Here is a 24,803-nt window from a genome sequence, read left to right as displayed (position 1 = left end):
TATCTTCTACCCGATGTGGTGGGGTCTTTGATTATGCTGGCTGCTACACCAAGACAACGGGAGGTAAAGACAGAGGGAAGTCTGGTGTCCGTGATGCACTGGGCTGTGTCCACAACTCTCTGCAGCTTCTTGCGATCCTGGGCAGAGCAGTTGCTTTCAATGGTGCATCTGTAAAAGTTGGTGAGAGTCAAAGGGGACAAACCAAATTTCTTTAGCCTCGAGGAAGTAGAGGGACTGCTGAGCTTTCTTGGCTGTGGCATCTACGTGATTTGACCAGGACAGGCTGTTGGTGATGTTCACACCCAGGAATTTGAAGCTCTCAACCCTCTCAACCTCAGCACCATTGATGTAGACAGGTGCATGTACACCACCCCCTTTCCTGAAGTCAATGACCAGCTCTTTTGTTTTGTTGACATTGAGGGAAAGGTTGTTGTCATGACACCATTCCACTAAGTTCTCTATCTCCTTCCTGTACTCCGACTCATCGCTGTTGGAGATACGGCCTACAATGGTGGTATCATCTGCAAACTTGTAGATGGAGTTAGAGCAGAATCTGGCCACACAGTCGTGAGCGTATAGGGAGTAGAGAGCTGAGGACGCAGCCTTGGGGGGCACCAGTGTTGAGAATAATCGTGCCGGAGGTATTGCTGCCTATCCTCACTGATTGCGGTCTGTTTGTCAGAAAGTCAAGGATCCAGTTACAGAGGGAGGTGTTGAGTCCTAGGTCTCGGAGTTTGGTGACAAGCTTGCTTGGAATTATTGTATTGAAGGCAGAGCTGTAGTCAATAAACAATAGTCTACCGTATGTGCCTTTACTGTCCAGATGCTCCAGAGCTGAGTGTAGGGCCAGGGAGATGGCATCCGCTGTAGACCTGTTTCGCCGATAGGTGAATTGCAATGGGTCCAGGTTGTCTGGGAGGCTGGAGTTGATGCCTGCCATGACCAACCTCTCAAAGCACTTTATGGTGGATGTCAGAGCCACTGGTCAGTAGTCATTGAGGCATGTTACCTTGCTTTTCTTTGGTACTGCTTTTATTTGTAAATAGAAGCATAGAATAAAAAGGAAGGAAGTCATCTATATTAAACACTTCTTCGACCACAAATGGAGTACTGTGTTCAGTTCTGGGCATCATTCTTTAGGCAGGGGTGCAGAAGAGATTTATTTAAATGATTCCAGAGCTGGATTACCTCAGTTATGTGAATAAACTGGAGTTGTTCTTCTTAGAATAGAGGAGGTTGGAAGGGGAACAGATAGAGGTGTTTAACACCATGAGGGTCATCGAGATAAAAATAAGATATCAGAGACAGATGTCCTTGGCCTCCTCCACTGCAAGGGTGAGACTGAAGGCAAACAAGAGGAACAGCACCTCATATTCTACCTGGGTTGTCGACAAGCCGATGGCATGAACGTTGTATTCTCCAATTTCAGGTAACCTGCTCCCCTTCTGTCCCTTTTCTCTCTCCTCCTACACCCACCCCAACCACCGCCAGCCCACTATGCCTCTGTTTCTTTCCCCTCCTCCACCCATCACCCACACACTCTTTTCACTGGGTCTTCTCCCACTACTGTTTCCATCTGCCCACCCCACCTCCCTTATTTAGTTCTTGCTCCACCTTCCTTTCGTATCTGTTTCCATCCTCTGCAGCCTTTTGTTTGCCTCCACCTACCATCTCCCAGCTTCTGTCATTATTTTCATTCTTCCCTCCCCCATCTGCCTATCACCCCTCTTCATCTGGATCCACCTATCACTTGTCAGCTCTTGCTCCACCCCTTCCCCTCACCTCTTTATACTGGCTATCTCCCTTCTATCTTTCAGTCCAGATGAAGGGTCTCAATCCAAAACATCGACTGTCCATTTCCCTCCACAGATGCTGTCTGAAATGCTGAGTTCCTCAGGCAGTTTTTTTTTGCTCCAGATTCGAGCATCTGCAGTCTCTTGTGTCTCCACAGGCTGAGATAATTGAGAAATTGTTCCCTTGGCAGAGGATTCAAGAACTTGGAAACAGAAAATGGCCGTGACTGCTTAACTAAAAGTGACTCAAAGGATTTTTTTAAAATCATATCCAGATAGTTCTACTACATTGCAATAGTTACATTCCTAAGAAACCTTGTGTTATAGAAAGTGGTGCTATAGCAGAACAGGCTGCAGTTAAACAGGTTTCCCTGATAACCAATGTGACCCCCGTAATACAAAGGTGTTCCTTAATCCATCAGTCACCTTACAACCAACTTGTGTGATGGAAACATAAATCAGAGAACTACCTGTACTGAGAGTGGAAATACACTGCTGGGGAAATAGTGAAAGCAGATTCAAATGTATCTTGCAAAAGTCAGCTGGGTAAGTATCAGAAAACAAAGACTTTGCAGAGCTTTAAGAGAAAGACAAGCTGGATTGTTCTTACATTGAACTGGTATGGACTGATGGGCTGAGTGGCGATCTTCCATTCAATAACCATTGTGTAAAAATCAAAATGGAGCAGAGCAGGCCCTAAGAGGTGGGGAGGCCTCAAGAAGTGTATCCTGAGGAACTACCTCTCAGAGAGACCTTTAAAAACTGTTCAAACAGATGTAATAATTATTATTAAAATAATTCAAAAGAATCATTAAACTTCATTAAAAGCATATTAAAACACTAACAAATTATTTAACTGCACTTCAATATTGTAAAGTAAATTAAGAAAAAACTGACTTGCACTTTATTTTTGCCACAAGTTCGCTGACCCCTGCTGTCAGTACACTAGCTGCCCTGACATAAAGCTGAGTGGTGGGCACCAGGACCCTCTCTTCATTGCCTCTGATCTCAAAGGCAAATCCAGTAATGGAATGTACAATCAGGTGATCTAGTATTAAGACTTCCAGCACGTTTTGGACTTCCATATTTGACTCTCGCTTCTGCAGGCTGAGGTTCCCACCTGCTTCAAAAAGGCGTCTATTGTACCGGTGCCCAAGAAGAGCGTGGTGACCTGCCTCAATGACTACCTTCCAGTAGCGCTTACATCAACTGTAATGAAGTGCTTCGAGAGGTTAGTTATGGTGCGAATCAGAAATGACCTGGATCTGCTCTAATTTGCCTACTGCCACAACGGGTCAACAGCAGATGCGATTTCTCTGGCTCTTTACTCTGCTCTGGACAACAGGAACTCATATGTCAGGTTGCTGTTCATTGACTACAGCTCGGAGTTCAACACAATCATCCCATCCAGACTCATCAAGCTTCAAGACCTGGGCCTCTGAAACTCCTTCTGCAACCAGATACTTGACTTCCTCATTGGCAGGCCTCAATCAGTGAGGATTGGTAACAACATCTCCTCCTCGCTTATCATCAACACAGGTGCACCTCAAGGCTGAGTGCTTAGTCCTCTGCTCTACTCTTCTACTCTCAATACAGACATGACTGTGTGGCCAAGCAGAGCTCCAATGCCAACTTCAAATTCGCCAACAACACTACTATTGTTGGACAAATCACAGGTGGTGATGAGTTGGCTTACCAAAGTGAGATAGGACACCTGGTTGAGTGGTGCCGCAACAAAAACCTCTCGCTCAACGTCAGCAAAAGCAAAGAGTTGATTGTTGACTTCAGAAAGGGGAAGGACGGTGAATATGCGCCAGTCTACACCAAGGGATCGATGATGGAGATAGTTAGCAGCTTTAAATTCCTAGGCGTTAACATATTGGATGACCCGTCCTGAGCACAGTATAAAGATGCAGTCATCAGGAAAGTGAACCAGCATCTTTACTTTCTTAGGAGGTTAAGGAAGTTTGGCTTGTCACTGAACATTCCAACAAACTTCTACTGATGTACTGTTGAAAATATCCTGAGTGGTTGCATCATGGTCTGGTACAGCAATTCAAATGCGCAGGAATGCAAGAAGCTGCAGAGAGTAGTAGACTCAGCCCAATACATCATGGGCACATCCCTCCCCACCACCACCCACCCCCCCACCCATCAGTAGTATCTACATGCAGCGTTGCCACAAGAAGGCAGCATCCATCATCAAAGATCCCTACCACCTGGGCCATGCCATCTTCTCACACCTACCATTGCACAGGAGGTACAGAAGTCTGAAGTCCCACACCACCAGGTTCAAGAACAGCTACTTCCCTTCAACCATTCAGTTCTTCTTTTATTTTCAATTGTATTTTTTCTTGTAAAAATTGTGTTTAATTTATGTTTTTCTTGTGAATGCTGCTGATATGATGCTATATGCCTGTGATGCTGCTACAACTAAGTTTTTTATTGCACATGTGCATACATGTACTTGTGCATTTGATGATAAACTCAACTTTGACTGCATATAAGTGAATTTCTAGATCTTCTGAGGTGTGAACTTCTGGCCATAAGTTTGACCCAGGGTCTTCCAGCTTTACAGCTTACGAGAATGTACAGTCAAGTAGAAAAGTGAGCATTACTTCATATTTCACTTTCAAAATGGACTGAGAACCTTCAGACAATGGAAGGCCAGAATTTATTCTGCCTCCAGCACTGTCAATCCAGTACATCAAATGCTGCCAGTTGTACAAGATATATGCAACTAGATACCTTTACATACTTGTCCTCAAGCTGTTTTGATATCAGTTACCAATTTATACTGCAGTTCATAATCTGTGTATCAACACAATGTACACAGTGTAAATAACATTAAAACATCGTGCAAATCAAAATATTTCAGATAGTAAATCTTGAGGTATTTACTTTGTTTAAAGTATAGCTAAAATAATCCATTCTGACAAATAACTCCAGGTAATAATCATGACAACTTTGATTATAATTTAAGATGTATTGCTGAGACATAAAGCAAAGGCAAGTACTGTATGATGCAAAACAGAAACTCCAGAGTTCTCAAGACAGGGATTAAACACTTATATTCAGACCATGTTCGCAAGATAACAGATTATTCAAGAACATCTCAAATTTTCAGCTCCTTAAGTGCCAGCTGTGCAGAGCGATAAGTAACTATGCAATCTATTGATTGAGTTCTTAAACTACTATAACAAATTTTAAAAGAATATTCCCTGTTGTCAAAGAACATTTTAAAACTAAGAGGCTGCTATTTGCCTCCCAGCTGTCTGGCATTGTCAACACAGTGATACAATTAGGCAGGTCGGAATAATAACAACTCAGTGGGGTGATGAGAAACAGCATTTAAAACTTTTCTTACCAGTAAACTGTCATATTGAAAAATATATCAAGCACTCCTTCAGGGAAAATGATTAGTTAATGCAGTGATTTGTCTACCTGCAAATTCAAAGACATACATCTTTTCAAGTGAAATAAGAACAACTTGGGGAAGTCAAGTCAGCCTGCTGGCAACAAAATAAACAGCAACTTTATCAAGGTTCATTTTGTCACTTTAATGCATAGGTAATCCAGTTCTGGTTTCCTGAATTCCATTATGAACTGCACTTCCAAATCTTCCTAATGTCACTTTTCCTCTGGGGTAATCACAACTTCTCTCAAGCTCAATGAATTTAGTAGGTGGGATAGGAATTAGATCTCACTTGTGATACATAGCATCCTGTGATGAATCAGGGATCTGTGATTTTAATTGCAACATCAATAAAAGGATGAAGGGTTGCATTACAGGAAAGAATGGTTTAATGTGCATGGCATAGTTCTTTACTGGAGCTACCCAAAGGAGGACAAGTGTAGCACATCTGTTTGGCACACTTCACAAACTCTCCCAAACCAAGAAACATAGTTATTTCAGTAATGTAGGCAACACAGTAGCCAATCTGAAAAGACTAAGATCCATAAATAACAACTTAATAAATGAGCAGATCATTTGGTTGAGCTGTTAGCTATGAGACAAGTGTTAGTCAGGACATCAGAAGTAGTTCCCTGCTCAGTTGTCATGTAATAGTTTAAACCCATTGGAGCAGAGTTCACCTTGTGTCAACCAAACCAGGTAAGGGTGGTAGCACTTACCCCTCAAAAAGGAGGCTACAAAAGGGATATAGATAGGTTAAGTGAGTGGGCAAGTATCTGGCAAGTGGAGAAAATGTAGTAAAATGAAAAATTGTCCAGTTTGGAAAGAAAAATAAAAAGGGCACATTATTGAAATGGTGAGAGATTGCTTGATTTGATTGGCTATATTCAGTATTTAGGAAAGTTGACAGAATGGTATTGTTTTTTGTGAGGGGAGATAAATAATAGCGAGATTATGCTTCACATATATATACATACACAGAGCATTGGTGAGACCAAGTCTGAAGTACTGTGTATAGTATTGGTCTCCTTATTTAAGGAAATATATAAATAATTTGGAAGCAATTCAAAGTTCACAAGACCAATACTTGGAATGGGTGGGTTTTTAAAAAAAATGAGTCAGAGTAATACAGCACGGTAACAGGTACTTTGGCCCAACTCATCCATGCTGACCAAGATGGCCATCTAAGCTAGTCCCATTTGCCCGCATTTGGCTCATCTCTCTAAACCTTTCCTATCCATGTACCTGTCCAAATGTCTTTTAACTGTTGTTATCGTACCTGCCTCAACCACTTCCACTGGCAGCTCGTTCCACATACACATCACCTTCTGTGTGAATAAACTGCTCCTCAGGTCCCTTTTAAATCTTTCCCCTCTCACCTTAAACTTACGCCCTCTAGCTTTTGATGAGGAAAGGTTGGACTGGCTAAACTGGTATCCATTGGAGTTTCGAAGAATGAGGGGCAACTTGGCTGAAGCATACAAGATACTGATGGATGTTGATAGGGTGGATCTTTCCTCTTGTGCGAGAATCTACGTCTTCCTGTTTAAAAATACGTGACCTCTCACTTAAGATAGAGGTAAGGCATTTTTTTCCCTCTTGGAGGGTCACAAGTCTTTGGAACTCTGTTCCTCAAAGGTTGGTTGAAGCAGAGTCTTTGACTATTTTTAAAGACAGAGGTGGATCGATAATTCATAAGGGGCATTGAGGGTTGCTGTGGGTGGACAGCTGTGGAGTTCAGTTTACAATCAGATTAACCATGACATACTCCAGTTCCTAATTTCAATGTTCATATGCAAAATCAGCTGAACTGATGAAAGGCTGCTGACCTGAACTATTAACTGTTCTCTATTCACAAATCCTGTCTGACCTGCTGAGGATTTGCAGGGTTTTCTGGTTTTTTTTTATAGCAGATGAACCAATTAATTTTGAGAATGGTAGTCCACAAATTATTTTCACAATATGACACACCACAATGTGAACTCAGATATACCCATTTGTCCTTTACACCAATATCTATAAAGGGCAAATGCTAAGCCTTGCTTTGAGGTTTTATCCAATCCCACTCTCATTTAAAAACAATGAAGTATCTTCAGCTCCATGCCCTTTACTCCACACCATTCAACAGCAATCTTTGACTTCATTAGCCCGTGCTTTCTTTTTCCCATCTAAAGTATAATTTTTCCACAATTTTCTGCATCAACTCACCTTCCTGTTCTTTTCACAATTCTTTTGTGCCCTTCTAAATCCTTTTCCAATTCCCACATCTGCATGCTTTTATATTATTACACTTTTATATCAATACTGTAACTTTTTGAATTGATCAGCCTGCAAAGCAATATGGTTTATAATTAGCAGGGATACGTATCTGTATAGAGAGCTGCTAAGACTATACAAATGATAGTAACATTTCCTAATAATTGTCAGGCCTACAAGAGACCTTTCTTTTAAATCAGCAAATCTTGTTTATGAGTATTCAGCTTTGGTTTTATGGCTTACAAAATCTTCTGAGAGACAATCCTTATGGTATTTTACCATTTCCATTGAACAGGTCCAGCAAATATATTTGAGAGTATTCGTTTTCTTTTGACATTAAAACAGCGAATAGAAATATACTAAGCAGACTAACAAATATGTTGAGTTATCTTATCTCTTTACTCCATCACACATGTAGGCAGAAGAAACACTCTGTATTTCATAAAAACCTGTCAGATACACTTGTATGGAGAATGGTGTTCTGAAAAAGTGAGACTTCAACGAGAAACTGTTAGGAAAATATGCTGGTCTTGTTCTTGCTTATATTGAATCTTACTTATCAATCAACTGATTTGTAGTTTATAACCGAAGTCAATTAGTTAGCAGAGTCCCACAATATTCCTAGCATGTACTTAAATAATTCACCAAAGGCATGCTGTATAAAGACTCCTTGGTAATTAAGCTACAATTCACTTACAGGAAATTGGGGCTTGTCTGTTAGAGCCATTTTATTTCGCACCAAGGAGGAAGAAATGTGTCCAGGGAGCATGTAAATCAATGTCATTCCATCTACCAATTAATCAATGCAACAAAAGCATTTTAACAATTCATTACTGAAATTTGAAATACAGGGATCTTGGAAATGTTTATTTAAGAGTTCTGTGGAAACCAATTTCATCTTTCCTGAATAAAAATGGGCCACTTTCACATACAACACCCAGAACAATAAGAGTCAGTCACCTATGTATTTTTGTAACAGGAGAGGGAAATTTCATTGGAGGCTTTTTCAACATGAAGTGCACAGGAATGAACTCAGAGCCTTTACTTCTACCAATGGTTCTGTGTAATTCAACAAATATCAGAGTAATTCAAAATTATTAATATATTCAAGGGAAGAATGACCTTCTAACACATGCTGATGTATTCAAGCTGCAAGAACCTGATGTTGTTTAAACTGGTAGTTCTCTGCATTTTGTCAGTTTTTTTATTATATGTCATTCTCTGCAACAAGTGGATTGGAGGATCTTCAAGATTAAATGGAAATGTTGTTCCAATACAGCAAAACTTTCCTCTACACCACTTCCTCAGGCCCATCCTATGGTATGGGCTGAATAGCTTGGTGCATTTCGGCTGCTGTATCTGTTATGTAAAGCCCATAAGTCAATCTAGAATGATAGAAATGCAAAACAAAACTTATTTTGCATGATTATTCAAATATCAAGCCTTTGATAGCCACTTCTTTAAAATGACCCTGAAAATCATCATTGTGCAGAGTGAAGGGAAATGGATGTGATCTGGCATAATCTTAGCAACAATTCGATTTTGAAAGCAAATTGGTATATCAAAGGTCATTGCTTCCAATTTCCAAAATACACAGTTGTTTTCTTTCTTCAGAACATTACAAACATCTGCAGTTAGCCAATAACCCCAGTACTAGAAGTATGTAAAATATGTACAAAATGTAAGATTATTTAAAACTACAAAGGAGACATGGCTGTGTGCAACACAAGGAATAAAATATTTGTCCCAAAATTACAAGAAATGATGAGCACAAAACACCAAAGAAGCACAAGCACCTTCTACTCAGTGGCCCACAACCAAAACTGCACATATCTGCTTAATCACTCTTTGCAGGTTTGGAGAAAGATGAGAAAATGAGAAAAAAAAGTGATTCCCAAAAAAAAATGTAGATGAACAGAATGGATAATTTTCACAAATGATTTAGGGTTAATCTGTAGGGTTCTAATCAAATATTCCCATAATACAAACCAAATTTGGCATCAGTTCAGCAACAATTAAACAAGTGGGAAAAGATCTGCACGTGAAAATATAGGACAAAGTAATTGCCACGTTAGGTTAAATAAGTGACACTACAGTTTGATTGGCCTTGGCTTACCTGAAGCACATTCTGGATCCTTGCCCACACTTCTGCCATATCATACAGTTTGATTTCACTCACATTCAAACCAGAAGGCGACACAACCATTTGGTGAAGGTAGCCAAGAACAATTTTATGAGCAGCAGCAACAGCATAGAATTTTTCAAATAATAATTCCAGCAGCTCTAGTAATAACCTGCGAACAAATTCAAATACAAGTCAGTCTGCTTAAGTGGTTAAATATTATCACTTCTTTTGACTCCTCTCTAAATATTCAAACTGGTGCCCGCTGAGTACACACTACAGCACTAGATCAGGACACATTTTCTCCAACTAGATATCGGAAAGACCAAGAGACTGTCATCAGACTCTCGCAAACCTTAAATAGTTGCTGTTACAAGTACTGCAGTCTAGCTGTCTTTGTTGTAGCTTGTGCCATTCTTTCAGGATCAGCCTTCTGCCCTATTGAATTAATGCAGTGAAATGGTTACCATTACTTAAATGGTTGTCCTGCTTGAGAATAAGTTGCCAATAATTCCTGCTAATCAGTCATGGATTTTTCACAAATATCACCCCACTCTTTAAATCCATAGTTAACTTTCCTGAAGCCTATTAATGACAACAAAACTTACCATAGAACCACGTCAACATTCAAACAATAGTGGGTTAATCTAATCCCTCATGAACTGAGGCTTAAAACAAGACATCTCCATTATGGACATGTTTCTAATAGTTTTGTGTTTATCAGGTTGCTCATAGAAAAGCTTGGAAGTGAAAAGCTTCCAATTCATTGAGAAATTTCCAAGTCAGAACTTGCATAGTAAAACTCCATGTGCATAATCAAGGGTTTGTTGTGTACCTCACTTGGCATAATCAACTTGCACCATTACACAAACACTGCAAATTTCTCAATACAAATCAAGTTTATCATATCAGAAGAACAGTGAACATGTTGTATAGACACATAGCCTTAAAACCCATGGAGGTTTGGACTTAGTATTTGAAAATTAGATTTCTTCATAAAGTGATACAGTTGGAACCATTTGCCTCACAAAAAACAACATTCTTTTCCAGCAGAAGCCTTATTTTTATAACTAAATCACAAAACCCAATTAAGCTTCACTGTAAACTTTAAAAAGTTTGCTTAATGATCACACATAGATGGTATTTGTTATACATACATAAATACATAAACACTTCTGGTCATTAATTAAACAGATGCACCACCCAAAGTCCTGAACCATCCACCTCTCTGCCAACAGGCTGCCAAGATACCCTGAAAAGTCTAATTTCTATAGTCCATTAAGTTTTCTGCTCAACAGACAACTGAAAGGCAACAAAGATTTTTTTATTCTCTTTACTACCACTACTTGTGAAGACTGCAGACAATTAGTTTCTGTCCACTTACATCTTTACAAATTGTAATCTTATTGATTCTTGGAAAACAAATCTATCAAGACAATTTACACAGGAATAGCTATTCCTTACAGCAATGCAGTCTTCAATTTATCACCTTTTCAGGGCAATTAAGTAAGCTTTCCAAGAAAAATGATGCGAATCAAATTGCAAACACTTAATTCTAAAGCAAAATATTTAAATAATATTTAAACAAAATATTTAAATGTTACAAGCAAGTCAAAGTACTTAATTATACTGCATGTTATGAAGCAACTCATTTCCTGTCAGTTTACACTGGCTGCATTAAACAGAAGGGACACAACATACAATAAAAATATCAGGGGGTTGAGGTGATAGCTCAAGAGCAACAGTTGTGACTGAGCTGAGCGGATTACCACAATTTAATTCCTGCTTTATGCATCATCATGGAATCAATGTAAAGTATTGCCAAAGAAGTATATATTTGATTGTTTAAGCGCTTGATTGTTGGTTGAAAGTTTTTAAAATATAAAAAAGTTTCTCTATTTTTCCACATGATTAATGATAGAATTAATATCATCTGAAGCTCATCTCCGGCTCAACTGCAACACCAAGACTACAGAAATTTTGGTTTACTTTCAAAGAGATCGAAAGGAGAGGGAGTCCATTACGAAGAAAGTAGGTTTGTGACAGAGACTGATGACAGTCCCTTTGGTTTTCCCAATGCCCAGTTGGAGAAAATGTGTACTGATCTAGTTCTATACATCAGACAAGAAGTTTGATAATTTAGAAAGGTGTCTAAAGAAATTATGATAATGTTTAAATTCATCAGAATTAATGTTGTTTTCAAATGATATTCCTATTGGACAACTAATAGATGAGAAACAGAAAGGAGCCAAAAGTTAATCTTTGAAGATACTACAGGTAATGATATACGTACAGGAAGGGAACCCTTTGAACACGATTGCCTGGCATAGATAAAAACAGAACTGGGCAAGAATGCCCTCATGCTAGAAATCAGTGTAGAGTCATTGGAGGAGGATGGTTTGGTCAACAATGCAAACTGCTCAAGGAGGATAAGGAGGGCAAAATCACATTAGCACTAAGTTTGAAACTATTTTAATACCACATGCAACAATTCCTTGATCATTGGTGGCTCCTATTAAAGGGCAGCTAAGTAGAATTAATCAATCCTTAATTTCCTCACACGTACGTTCTAGCAGGCATCACTGAGAACAAGAATTGTAACAGTATTCCTCTTCTTTGTTCAGAAGAGAACAGAATAAGTTTAATTCAAATCTCATTTCACTCCTTTGGACGACTAGATTTCCAAAAATGCATGGATTTTTGAACTCTATCTTCAAAACGTGGAACATCAGCACAGAAGAGCCAGTATGAGAGCTTCAGGATCTAGGGCACCTCAAAACAAAAACCTCGACCCAATGCAATTCGCCTATTGCTGAAACACATCTATGGCGGACACCATCTCCCTGACCCTGCACTCATCTCTGGAGCATCTGGATAGTAAAGACACCTACGTCAGACTATTATTTATTGACTACAGCTCCGCCTTCAATACTATAATTCCAAGCAAACTCATCTCCAAACCTAGATACCAAAACATTAATTAGCAATCTTCAAGTCTGAAATCAGCAGAAAATAAGCTCTGTAACTAATACTAGGTATGAAGATCAGATCTGGGCAAGAAAAAGGAGCAGATTTTCACCATGGTTCAATGGTTATATTTCCTGCCATGGCACTTTGAAGAACATGAAGGAGACACATGCTTAAAAAAAAAAGACTGAAAATTTTCCATGCAAACAAGTTAAAAATGTTCATATAAACAGGGTGGGCACCAGTATTGTGATCAGTCCTGTTCCTGGAAATTTAAGTTCGATAAGTAAAGGCAATGTTCAAACAGATCATCAGGCACAAAAACTCACTAAACACAAATGTTCATAAGGTTCTTGGTAAATGAGGGCAGAGCTTAAAAATATGGAAATTTGGAGTCAAAATTTCAAACGTTTACATGCAATTGGAAAGACAGGGGGTGATAAGGGATAGTCAGCACCACTTTGAGCATGGGAGATCATGCTTCAGACTTTGATTCAGTTTTTTGAAGAAGTAACCAAGAAGGTTGATGAGGTCAGGGTGGTAGATGTAGTCTATATGGACTTCAGTAAGGCCTTTAATAAGGTTCCACATGGTCAGCTGCCATGGAAAGTTAGATCGTATGGGATCCAGGGAGAGCTAGCAAATTGGATAAACAATTGGCTTGATGGTAGCAAGCAGAGGGTGATGGTGGAAGGCTGTTTTTTGGACTGAAGGCCCATAATTAGTGGTGTTTCCCAGGGGTCGGCGCTGGGCCCATTGCTAGTCACCATCTATGTACAAGGCATGGTTAGTAAGTTTGCAGATGACACTAAAATAGCTGGTATCATAGACATTGAAGATAGTTATCAGGAATTACAAAGGGATCTTGATCAGCTAGGCAAGTGGGCTGAGGAATGGCAAATGGAGTTTAATTCAGATAAGTGCAAGGTGTTGCATTTTGGGAAGACAAATCAGGGTAGGAATTTCACGGTGAATGATGGGGGCCATTCACCTGGTAGGAGTGCTGTAGAACAGAGGAACCAAAGAGTACAAGTACATGGTTCCTGAAAGTGACAGAGATATGGGCTAAATGTAGGAAAATGGGATTAGCTCAGATGGGAATCTTGGTTGCATGGACCATTTGGGCTGAAGGGCCTGTTTCCTTGCTGTATGACTAAGTATACTGTAACTGATGTTAAAGAGCAATTTATTATTGTAACCTGAATTATGACATGTCATTTTCAAATGCTAACCGACATACCTCAGTTTCTCTTCCCCCTCCTCAAATACAGCATCATTACCTAGGTTGATTCTCCTGCGATACAATTTCACCACGCTGATAAGCATGGTCTGCAATCTGGGTTGTAGAGCGTTTCACAATCTGTTCCAGTTCCTGATTGAAACGTTCTTTAGTTGCTTTGACCGTCTCTGGAATCTTTTTCAGTTTTGCCAGAGCTTTTATCAAAATTCCCATGAAAAGTATGCTGTTCTCCTCTGGATCACACTCTGGGTCCTCCTTAATGTCTTGTAGGTTTATCTCCTTTACTGTGAAAATAAACAAAAATTTGTCAGGGGAACACTATATTCAACTCAGTTAATATTTTTCTATTCTTATTAATTTCTTCACTGCAATAAAGTTTTCTGCACAAAATCATGGATAGCATAACTCTCAGTGCTCCTATGTGGTACTGAGTCCTGAAAAGCAACTAAAAGATCCAACATAGCAAAGAAGATTATGAGGATGGAATGAATGAAGTCATAGTGTAAGAACTTATCGAATATCAAAAGTCCATAGCCCATCAATTGTCATTCTTTGTGAGGATCTGCTTCATAGATCACTATGTATTTTATCACATCAATTTCACATCAAGGAAAAGTTCTCCAAAAATACTCATTCTAATCCTCATTCAATGAAAGCAGAAATACCTACTGCCGTGCTACTATGTAAAATGTCCACAGGAAACTACAAAAAGTTTATTTTTCATATCATTAAACTTCAGTTGTCATGCACAATCAGGCCAAAAGAGTACAATGGCACACAAGATATAACTAAGTGGGAGCCAAGAGGGAAATAAGGAAAGAAAACAGCAAGAAAATTGCCTGCAATTCTGTTGGGAGACAAACTAGAAAAACAATGTGTTGAGAAGGTTATGTTTAAAATTGGTATTTTAAAATTGGTTACATTGAAAATGGTATTTGTCTGTATTGGCCAAAAGCAAAAGATAATTGCATTAATGTCAATGTCAAACTTAGAGTCATACAGTATCGAAAGAGGCCTTTCGGCACTGATCATCAAATACCCATCTACACTAATCCCATGGATATTTAAGAGACTGCAGATGTTGGAATCTGGAGCAACAAACAATCTGCTGCAGGAACTCAGTGGGTCAAGCAGCATCTGTGGGAGGAAAGGAATTGGGAGATGGAGGCAGATGAGTGTTAGGTGGAAGCAGACAAGGAAAAGAGAAGAGGCAAATGGAGCTCGGTTGAGGGGGTGGGGGATGGGGGAGTGTGAAAATGGAGCCAGAAGGTGAGAAGTGGGACACAAAGGCTGCAAGTGCTGGAATCTCGTAAGTAAGGAAGGTGATAATATGAAGCATTACGAGAGAGATGAAGGGCAGATGGAACCAGATGGGGGAGGGGATAAGTGTGAAGTGTGTGGGTAGTACGTGTAAAGGGAACAAAAATGGAGGATTGGAAGGAGTGAGAGAGGGGAACGTGGGAGGTATGGGTTACTTGAAACTGGATAATTCAGGGCTCATACTGATGGATTGTAGATACCCAGGTGGAATACGAGGTGTTCTTCTAGTTTGTGTTGGGCCCAATGGCATGAATGTTAAATTTTACAATTTCAGGTAACCCTTACCTCGTGTTCCTCTTCATCTCCTGCTCCCCTATTTGGTTCCTCCTCAGTCCACCTATTACCTATTGGTCCCTGTCTCACCCCTTTCCTTATCCTCTTTATACTGGCTATCTTCCCTCTTCATTCTCAGTCCTGATGCAGGGGTCTTGACCCAAAAAGCTGACAATTCTTCTCCCGCCAAGTTGCTGCTCGACCCACGGAGTTACTCCAGGAGTTTGTTTTTAACATCCATTACAAGCCTACTGACTCCCACAGCTATCTCGATTACACTGCCACCCTGCCTCCTAGAACAACCCATTTCTCCGTTTCTCCATCTCAGTCTTATTTGCTCTGATGATGAGACTTTCCATACTGATGCCTCTGAAATGTCTCCCCTCTTCCTGAACTGTGGCTTGTCCTCTACCATTGTTAACAAAGCCCTTGACTGCATCTTATCCATTTCCCACATCCCTGCTATCACCTCCTCTCCTCCAGGACAGAACAGTTCCCATGGTCCTCACCTTTTTCCCCAGCAGTCTCCACGTTCAACAGATCATTCTCAGCAATTTCAACCACCAAGGAGATTCCACCACATGACACATCTTCCCTGCTGCTCCCTTTTCAGCATTTCACAGGGACTATTCCCTTCAAGACTCCTTGGTCCACTCTTCTGTTCCCAGCAATCATCCCCCTAATGACACTTTCCCTTGCAATTGCAGGCGATGCAATACTTCTCCTTTCAGCTCTTCCATTTTCACCATTCAGGGACCCAAACAGATTTTCCAGGTGAAGCAGCAATTCACTTGCACTTCTTCCAATCTAGTGTACTGCAGTCACAATCTGGTCTCCTCTGCACTGGAGGAGCTAAATGCAGATAGTGTGATGCTGAGCATCCAGTTTGCCTGCCACTTAATTATCCATCTTACTCCCACTCTGACCCAACAGTCTGCGAGTTCCCGTACTGTTACAACGAGGCCTATTGAAAGCTTGAGGAACAGCAACTCATCTTCCATCTGGGCACTTTGCAGCCTCTGGACTCAGTGTTGAATTCTACAACTTCAGGTAACTTGATTTCTGTCTGAATCAGTTGTCCATCTGTGATATTGGCTCAGCTTGTTTATTTTTTCCTTTTTTGTTCTCTGGAAATGGAGAACATTCCTGGCCTGACTGCCAGGCATGTCTTCTTGCTCTAGGTTTCACAACTCCTGCATTTATTTGTCTGTGTTCTCACTCTCTAACATTCACTTATTGACCAGATAACCTTGTTTACAGCATATTCCTATCATCACTCTGGTTTTACCCTCTGAGACATCCCTCCTCCCATATCTTTCTTCAACGGGGCTCCACTCTCTCCTTCCCAGTTCTGATGAAGAATCTTCAACCCAAAATGATAACTCCGTTTCTCTTCCCACGGATGCAGCTTGACCTGCTGAATGTTTCCAGCGTTTTCAGTTTTTAATCTTATAAAGTCATGGTGTACATAAAGGTTAAAGTACTCCATGAAGTACAGTCCATACAATGGATAGCAAAGAAAGTTTCCCTTGCAAGGTATGCACTGTTGCAAGATTTCTTCATGACTATCCCACAAAGTGTACGTAAATGAAAATTTCTCTTCCCAGTTCTCTCAATTCCTGGCATTGTTGGCATCTGTCATTGCTGTCACAATTATGCTTGTATTGCATTTCCTATTGAGGACTACATTTTCAAAAGTGACTGTATGTTCAAATTACATTACTGCTGTAAAACATTTTGGGATGCTGTGACTGTAAAAACCACAATATGAATGTACATTGTCCTTTATGAATATTTCAAGAATCCTTTCCATTGGTGCACATACTCTGAGGAAAAGTTTTATGTTTTATAAAGATTTCACATTAATAACTATCAGCTATTTTAAAATTGATAACACAACACAAGCACATTATCCTATCATAAATAATGCCACATGGCGTTCACGAAAAAGGTCGACTGTAATAAAAGGAGATTTATGTACAAGAACAATCAAGCATAATGACTCAGGGAAGATAGTGCAAAAGACAGTACTGAAATATGTGTATTTTAACAGAACAAAAGTACATGCACGCCTAATTATCACAGCCATTGAGAAAACACAAAACATTCGAGCAGCTTTGAACAATAAGGTTGATTAAGCAAAATCATATCCCTGTGGCCAAATTATTCCAATTTGAGTCCTCCTGAAACCCCAGTCTTCCACAAGCTTAGATGAAATTCATCTACACGTTCAGAATTTTGAAAGGAATTTTCTATTAAAGCCATGCTCATAAAGTGATGACATACTCCACTTCTACAGGATGAAATCATTAATCTTTTAAAGATGAGAACATCACAAATATATCTGATTGAATGTCAAACTGTGAACACCTCATGTCAATTCTCTGCTGACGTCTGGAACTCCCCTAGATCTAAACATTCACTAGAAACCTGAGCAATCCAAAATTGAAATACAGCAAGGAAAAAAATCTCTCCCAACCAAGTGTTAATATTTTTAAAACACTTTCATGTGACAGAAGTTTTGGAACAATTAGTTATCCCTTAATCATGTTTAAATGCACAAAATTTTACAGGGTCATGATGAGTACCAGTTAGTGCCTTATAAGTGGATCAAGTTGATAGGTCTGTATTTTCATACAACATCCCTGAAAAAGCTGAATTGTTTCTCCTCAATAGGCAATGTCACCTGATTAGATGTGGTTAAATTTTCATAAAAACAATGACTGAGTGATTGATTCATAGACTGAGGGTACCATCATTTCATTGTAATTGGAAGTCATTTGCGTCCATACAGTGAAAAACATTCAGTTATTCCAGACTTTGTTCTGTTGTTATTTAATATTGACATTACTTGCTTTAATAAAACATTCATTGATTACACAAAAGAAATCAACCAATCTCCTTGAAAGCCCAGTAAAAACAAAGTACTTTTCTCAGAAATAGACCCTTACAAATGTGGCAGATAGTCACAGCATCCACAATTGATCACAACATAGATGGGGTATCATAAAGTTGCAAAGGCATACAGGAGTGGACCACAAAAGTTCAGAATTTTAAGAAGTTTTAGGTTATCCAATCAACATGTCACAAAGATATTTCATATGAGAGGATAGATTTTCCTTAAGTGTGGGCTTTATCCACTCAAACAAAAGGCTATGTTTATGACATTGTTAATGTTTTAGTATACTTTTAATAGTCTTTCACACTGAATAATCTGGTAATACTACAAAGGAAGCACCTACATTTTATCTCTGGATTTGAATAACTGTACCATTTTAGGAAAATGATTGTAATACCAACAAATTTACTTTATTTCACTGATGCATTAGAATGCGATAGAATTTCTCTCAATACAAGTCTAAAAGAAATCTACAGAATTGGTCTTTATTCTTCCACGCCAGAGGTCCACCATAATATAGACTGAGCGTGCCCAAGTCTTGACATTTAATCAATAGATATAAATCACTTAGAAGGTTATTAACTTAAAGATATGTCAATGCTGACCAAGTCATGACAGATTACACAAAGTAATGGAAAACTGAAGTTGCTCTTATCTCAAGTAATTGTGTACAATTTTAATCCATTTAACACCTTGGCCCTGAATTTATTTTGTACCTTCCAGTGCATTTTCTCCTGCATTTCATTGCAACTCAAGTTTGATTTGGATAACTTTAATTGACTTATACACTTATTTATCTTTGGTGAATGCAATAGCAAAGTATCTCCCATTAATAAGCTTGGAAAGGAATATTTGTTTCCAGAATTCACGATATAGACCGCTGACTTGTATTTGTTAGCACTTTGCCTCTTTCTGTCCACTCCAGAGATGACTATTACAGGAACTGTGGAATTTACAACAACTGAATGCAATTAATGAAAAAGGCTTTGCTGACAATGGGATCTTGTCAAATTCACAGCTATGCATATTCCAGATGTGCATCTGCCACCTGCACTTGAAATTGACATTTCTTGAAACAAACACAGAATACTGCATTTCCTAAGTGAGGGATATAGTTTTATTTCCAAGTAAAACTGCTGGATCTGATCTGTGATTGGTTACAACAAACTCAGATGTAACATTATGTTGCATATCAAAAGCACAAAATTGGAGCCCAGCCTGTGGCTATGTATATTTTTCAATGGACAGCACACTGACAACAGTAAATATTTGTGAGAAAGGATATTATGTTATTTTCTTCCCTCCCTTTCTGCAGAGTCCATTTAACATCATAGTAATGTATTTTTTCACCCTGGTGGGCTTTTATAATCATAATTACTGCCCAAGTAACAACACATTTAAATGTAGAGACTATTACAAATAATTACTTTTGTAAATAAAAACAAGTTGTCACATACAGTAACATAGTTACTCTTTCAAAAAGTGTTGTAAACTAATTGGCTTTATCTCATTTTACCTTATCAAGTTAAATCACTATTTTTTATGCTATATTTATTCATCTAGCTAAACAGTTACCAAAAACATATATTGTTAGAAGTGAAGCAAATATTTATCATTTACTTGCAGAACATGAGCAAATTACAAAATTGTTTAGGCAACTAGATAATAGTGTTGCATTGTACTGCTTGAGCTGGTTATCAACAAGACAAATAAAGTTTTAATTATCTTAAACTCACAGCTTACGTTTAAACAATAGACCATGAATTCTATCTTTAAATAAAACTTCCTTTGAAAATTTGACAATTTAGTGAGCACAAAAATTTAAGTGGCAGGTCAGTATATATTCATCAAAAAATATGGCACACTTAGTGTCCAGGTAAATGTGTTATGATTTCAAATGTTATAAACCTACTCAAAAGGTACAAATCATTGGACATGAGAAAAATATCCTGAAATTTGTGGTTGTTGTGATAGTCAGCATACACTATCAAAACTCTGTAAAACTGGAAACATCTTTCAGCATCTACATACTGAATTTAACTGTGGAAACTGTCAAGCTGTTGCCAAGGATGACCTGCGGTCTTCCCAGATGTAACCAAAAATATATCAGTGATTGATGAGAGATTCAACTTCCTGCACACTTTTTGTTGCAAAAATCAATCAAAACATTAAGCATTGTTCAATCAAGAGCAGTTGAATTCTAACAAAGTCACAGATGCTCAAAAACCTCCTTGATCCTGAAAATCTCAGTTCCTCAGATGTAAAGTCTCATTTCCTTAGGCCATAAAAACTGAATTTTATTTAAAAGGGTTTTTTTTGGTTTTACAGTTTATTATTTAAGTTTCTCCTGATCTAAATTTTATTTTGCTTCTGAACAATTATTTAATGTGAATAATAATTCCTAAATTTTACTTCCCATTTTACTATCTGAGAATCTGATTGCCTATCTGCTTGAAGCATGCATTGTTCCTTGACACCATTCGCTTTGGAATGGAGAGGACTGATAGCCTAGAGCTTTGAGTAAACATTCTCAATGCAAGCATCAATCAATTTGTGATTAGCATCAATCTCTTTGATCCAATCACAAAATATAGGCCTGCATAACAATTAGTAATTATGATGAGAGTTAATGCTGGCCTGGATGACGCTGATCTGGTCTGAACCTTGTGGTCAACACTAGCAATGGCCCAGATTTCCATGCCTGTGGAAGTCAGGAATATGCTAGCTCTGCAACCAAACTAAATTTCTTGCAGCCACATAGATTCCAAGGTCGTGCTGATATCACCACTGCAACCCTTCGGCAAGGTACAAATGAATGGGACACAAGTTGTGACGGTAGCAGGTGGCAGAAAGTTAAGCCTCCCGTCAATGGACTGGCATATGGCTTTCTGAGGGCCTTTGCTATCAAAAGGCCTTCTCACTGTTCTAAATATGCAAGCTACATCTGGCCTAAGGCTGAGGAGCTAGATAAAAAGTAAATCTGGCCCTTCAGCTGAGCAACAAACAGAACACCCTTGCAAGCTGTGCTGAGTCTAGCATCAGAGCACAAGGTCAGATATGTGCACTTTTAGCACATTCCTGACTTCCACAGGCATGGAAATCTAGGAATCACTGCTGCTTGCTCTGTAGCAAGCTGGCAATTCTCAAGAAACTTGTTAGCTAACCATCTGCTGATTCCAGATAGGGGAAATAAAAAAGTGTTAAACTTGGAAAGTTTAAGATGAGGATGAAAAGCTTTCTGAACTACACAGATCAAGAATCAAAAGCAACTTTAAAATTAAAAAAAGTGTTTAAATGGATTGTTCTAGTATGTTGACTAATTTGGAGAGCAGACATCACAACAAACCAAAGCCTGCTCGTGGTCCAAAAATAAAACCAAACATATTTAACCATCAGATTGAAATTTTGCCAGCTCCAAGTGGAAGAATAACTCACAAGTATTAAGTTATTTATCCTATATACATTTCCAGAGATCTTCAGCACACAAAGAACTGAAATATTAAATAGCCTAACCAACTTCATGTCAACCTTGGATGCTGGATGCAACTCTATTTTGTATTTGAGCCTAACTAATCGTGAGTTGCTATGATACAAGTGATATGATTGAAGTCTGCATCTATTTAAACTTGGCTAAGAAAAATTTATCCAAATACTCTGTGCAATGTTTGATCCTGTGATATTAATGGCATAGATGTATTAATGAAGCAATTTCAATTCACAGATTTTGATATCCAACTTCAACTTTGACTCACAAAGTAGTTCATCTTGTTCTTTTTGAGGGGGGGGGGGGGGAGGAGTCAGAGGAGTTAGGAGGTTGGTTTTCTTTTGTACAGATTTCAACAGGCCTTCCAATTCTTTTACACTCAGGCTGTCTACTGTGACACACAGTCACAACTGTAATCAGGAGGTATCTGATAACTAAGATTTTCAGTAAATCTTCAACCCCACAAAGAGCCAAAAACATTCATCCAACACCCTAATTCTAAAGATGGTTCAAAAATTTATTAAGTTGCACTGTCAGAAGAACATCCTTCAAACAAGGTCTATGCTCAAATCACTCTTTTCTTACGCAGCCTTGGTCAATGCGCAAGGAGCAACATGCATGAAATGTGCATAACATTTTCCTTGAGTGTGGTTATAAACAAAATTGGCAATCATCTGACAACTGTCTGCAAATTCTGCTATGTGGTTGGCTCCTGTTGATGTTGACTTCTTCCAAGTTTCTGCAAGTGTCTGACTTGACGCAGATTCACAGCTGCCTGCTTCCCAATCAAAGGACACAAATTAAATGGCATTAAATACACTGGACCAGGATACCCGTCCCACCACCTGCAACTAGTGCAGTAATAAGCAGCACTTTCTGGTGTTTCATGTTGGAAGATTTGTGGTTTGGCAGAGCTGTACACTGATTACCAAACCACTGACCTTCCGATGTGCTGAGACACCAGTTTTGTGCTGTGCTACTCAGAATCAGTGGACTGCTTGAATAGGTGACAATCCAGGCAATGATGTGTCTGTTGAATGGAAGGAGGCCTCTGGCTCTGTGAGACCCTATGAGAAAGCATCTTGCCTTCTCAGGGGAATTCAAGACCTTCACTGTCACCTTCTAAAGACTAATGCCCTCAAATGTGTACTCATTGAAATCTGTGTTCTGTCTTCACCCAACAAGTGGGCAGGGAAAGAGTATAAACCACTTTTTAAATTTACAGGACTTCAAAATCAGAATTACTATTATCACTGACTTATATGACATGAAATGTGTTGTTTTGCAGCAGCAGTACAGTGCAAAGGCATAAAATTGCTATAAATAAATAGTGCAAAAAGGAATAACAAGGTAGTGATCATGAGTTGATGGACCGTTCAGAAATCCGATGGCAGAGGGGAAGAAGCTGTTTCTGAATCAGAGCATGGGTCTTCAGGCTTCTGTACCTCTTCCCTGATGGTAGTAACGAGAAGAGGGCATGTCCCAGATGGTGAGGCTCTTAGCAATGAATGCCACCTTTGTTATACATTCTATGCTTGGAAAGCAACTTGTTGGCAGTCCTACCTTCATGGTGACAGTGTAGCTGGTACCTGGTGTTCTTGGGAACATCATAGGATTGTGGAGGTTCCTGTGTCCTTCCCAAATAACCTGACTTCATACACCAACAATATTGGTTTTGGTGATGAAATTACGTAATCAGTGCATACAAACATAGGCAAATATCTGTCATCATATCTTCAACATGTACTGATTATACCTGTGCCATGTTGCAAACACAACTCAAGTTGACTGCCAATAACCATTAGAGCCTTCTGAATTATCACCAATTCTGCTGCCAATAGAAATGAACTTAGGAAAACTGCAATGTCTTATAAGTGCACTTATTTCACAAAGATCAAATATTTTGCAAGTTCTCTTAATAAATGATGTCAAAGTGCTCAAACATATATTTCTCCAGTTATTTAATCTAGCGCTTTGCTTTTTCCTCTATGGAGATCAATTAGATGAATCTTAAAGCACCATCCCACAAGCAAAATGTTAACTGTAGCCAATATTTATGTCTATTAGCAACTGATGTACTCACCAGCTGTACTCCCCGAGCCACTATACTGTGAGGTATCGATAAATTTCCGTGAGGTTGATACCAAGTTGACATCAATAAGAGGAGCAGGAGATATATCTTTCCCAAGCAGGCTAAACAAAACAACACACATTCCTATTAATATTTTCCCCCTCACAAATAAAGTATCAATTCAACCACAAGCAAGCAATGCAAATATTTGGGGAATAAACCAGAAAATGCTTCCATCAATAAATAAGTCACACAACATTTATGAAGAGAGAAATACAAATTTAACATTTAAGTTCAACGATTGATAATCCAAATCTAGTTAAGTATTGTCAATCTTTCTGAACATTTGACAGATTTCAATAATAATTATTGCACAAAAAGTACTAATGCTTGACCTGCCATTATCCTTGTCAGCAAGATCAAAATCATCTGTAGCAGAACAAGATCACAACCAATTACATCAGTGTTGGCTTTGATTGACTAGCCAGAGTTGAGGTCAGAAGATGGAAATAAACACATTGCTGATATGGTTTTCTTTTAAGAAGCAATTCACAGTGATGCGACAAATCAGCTTTGCAACAAATAATGGACAAGTGATTCTCCAAACTTAAAATGTACAAACAGAACATGAGGATAAAGTGGACAGGAAAATGAAGCTTCAACAACAAGGTATACATTTCGCTCTTTGGAAGTAGAAAGAAATTAAACGAATGAATTTCCACTATGTTGCTGACTGGAGACAATTTTGCAACTCTGCGTCAATTCCTGAGAACTCATTTGTTGCTTTAAGAAACCCAACATAACTCCCAAAGATGCTGATGCATTTACAGACACTGAAAGGACATCACAGCAACCTGAGTAATAACAAGAAAGGTGGCAGCCTGAACATGGTTTAAAAAAGATAGTTTCTTTTGTTCAGCAGGCAGATTATGTATTATCTGAAAATTTCTGCAGTCAAGCAAT

The 24,803-nt window shown here is 38.9% G+C and overlaps 1 protein-coding gene across 1 annotated transcript in view; it reads right to left on the bottom strand.

The window, feature by feature from the left end:
- Positions 1-24,803, bottom strand: part of exoc4 (exocyst complex component 4) — a 374,968-nt gene that overhangs the window by 320,504 nt on the left and 29,661 nt on the right. The window contains 3 exon segments of the mRNA XM_052034230.1: positions 9,581-9,758; positions 13,834-14,077; positions 23,853-23,962. Of these exon segments, the coding sequence (XP_051890190.1) occupies positions 9,581-9,758; positions 13,834-14,077; positions 23,853-23,962 (532 nt within the window).

Source organism: Pristis pectinata, chromosome 19 (genome assembly GCF_009764475.1).
Source record: "Pristis pectinata isolate sPriPec2 chromosome 19, sPriPec2.1.pri, whole genome shotgun sequence".
NCBI classification, from domain to species: Eukaryota; Metazoa; Chordata; class Chondrichthyes; order Rhinopristiformes; family Pristidae; genus Pristis; species Pristis pectinata.
Note: the sequence above shows the minus strand (reverse complement) of the source record. Positions and strands in the feature narration are given on the sequence as shown.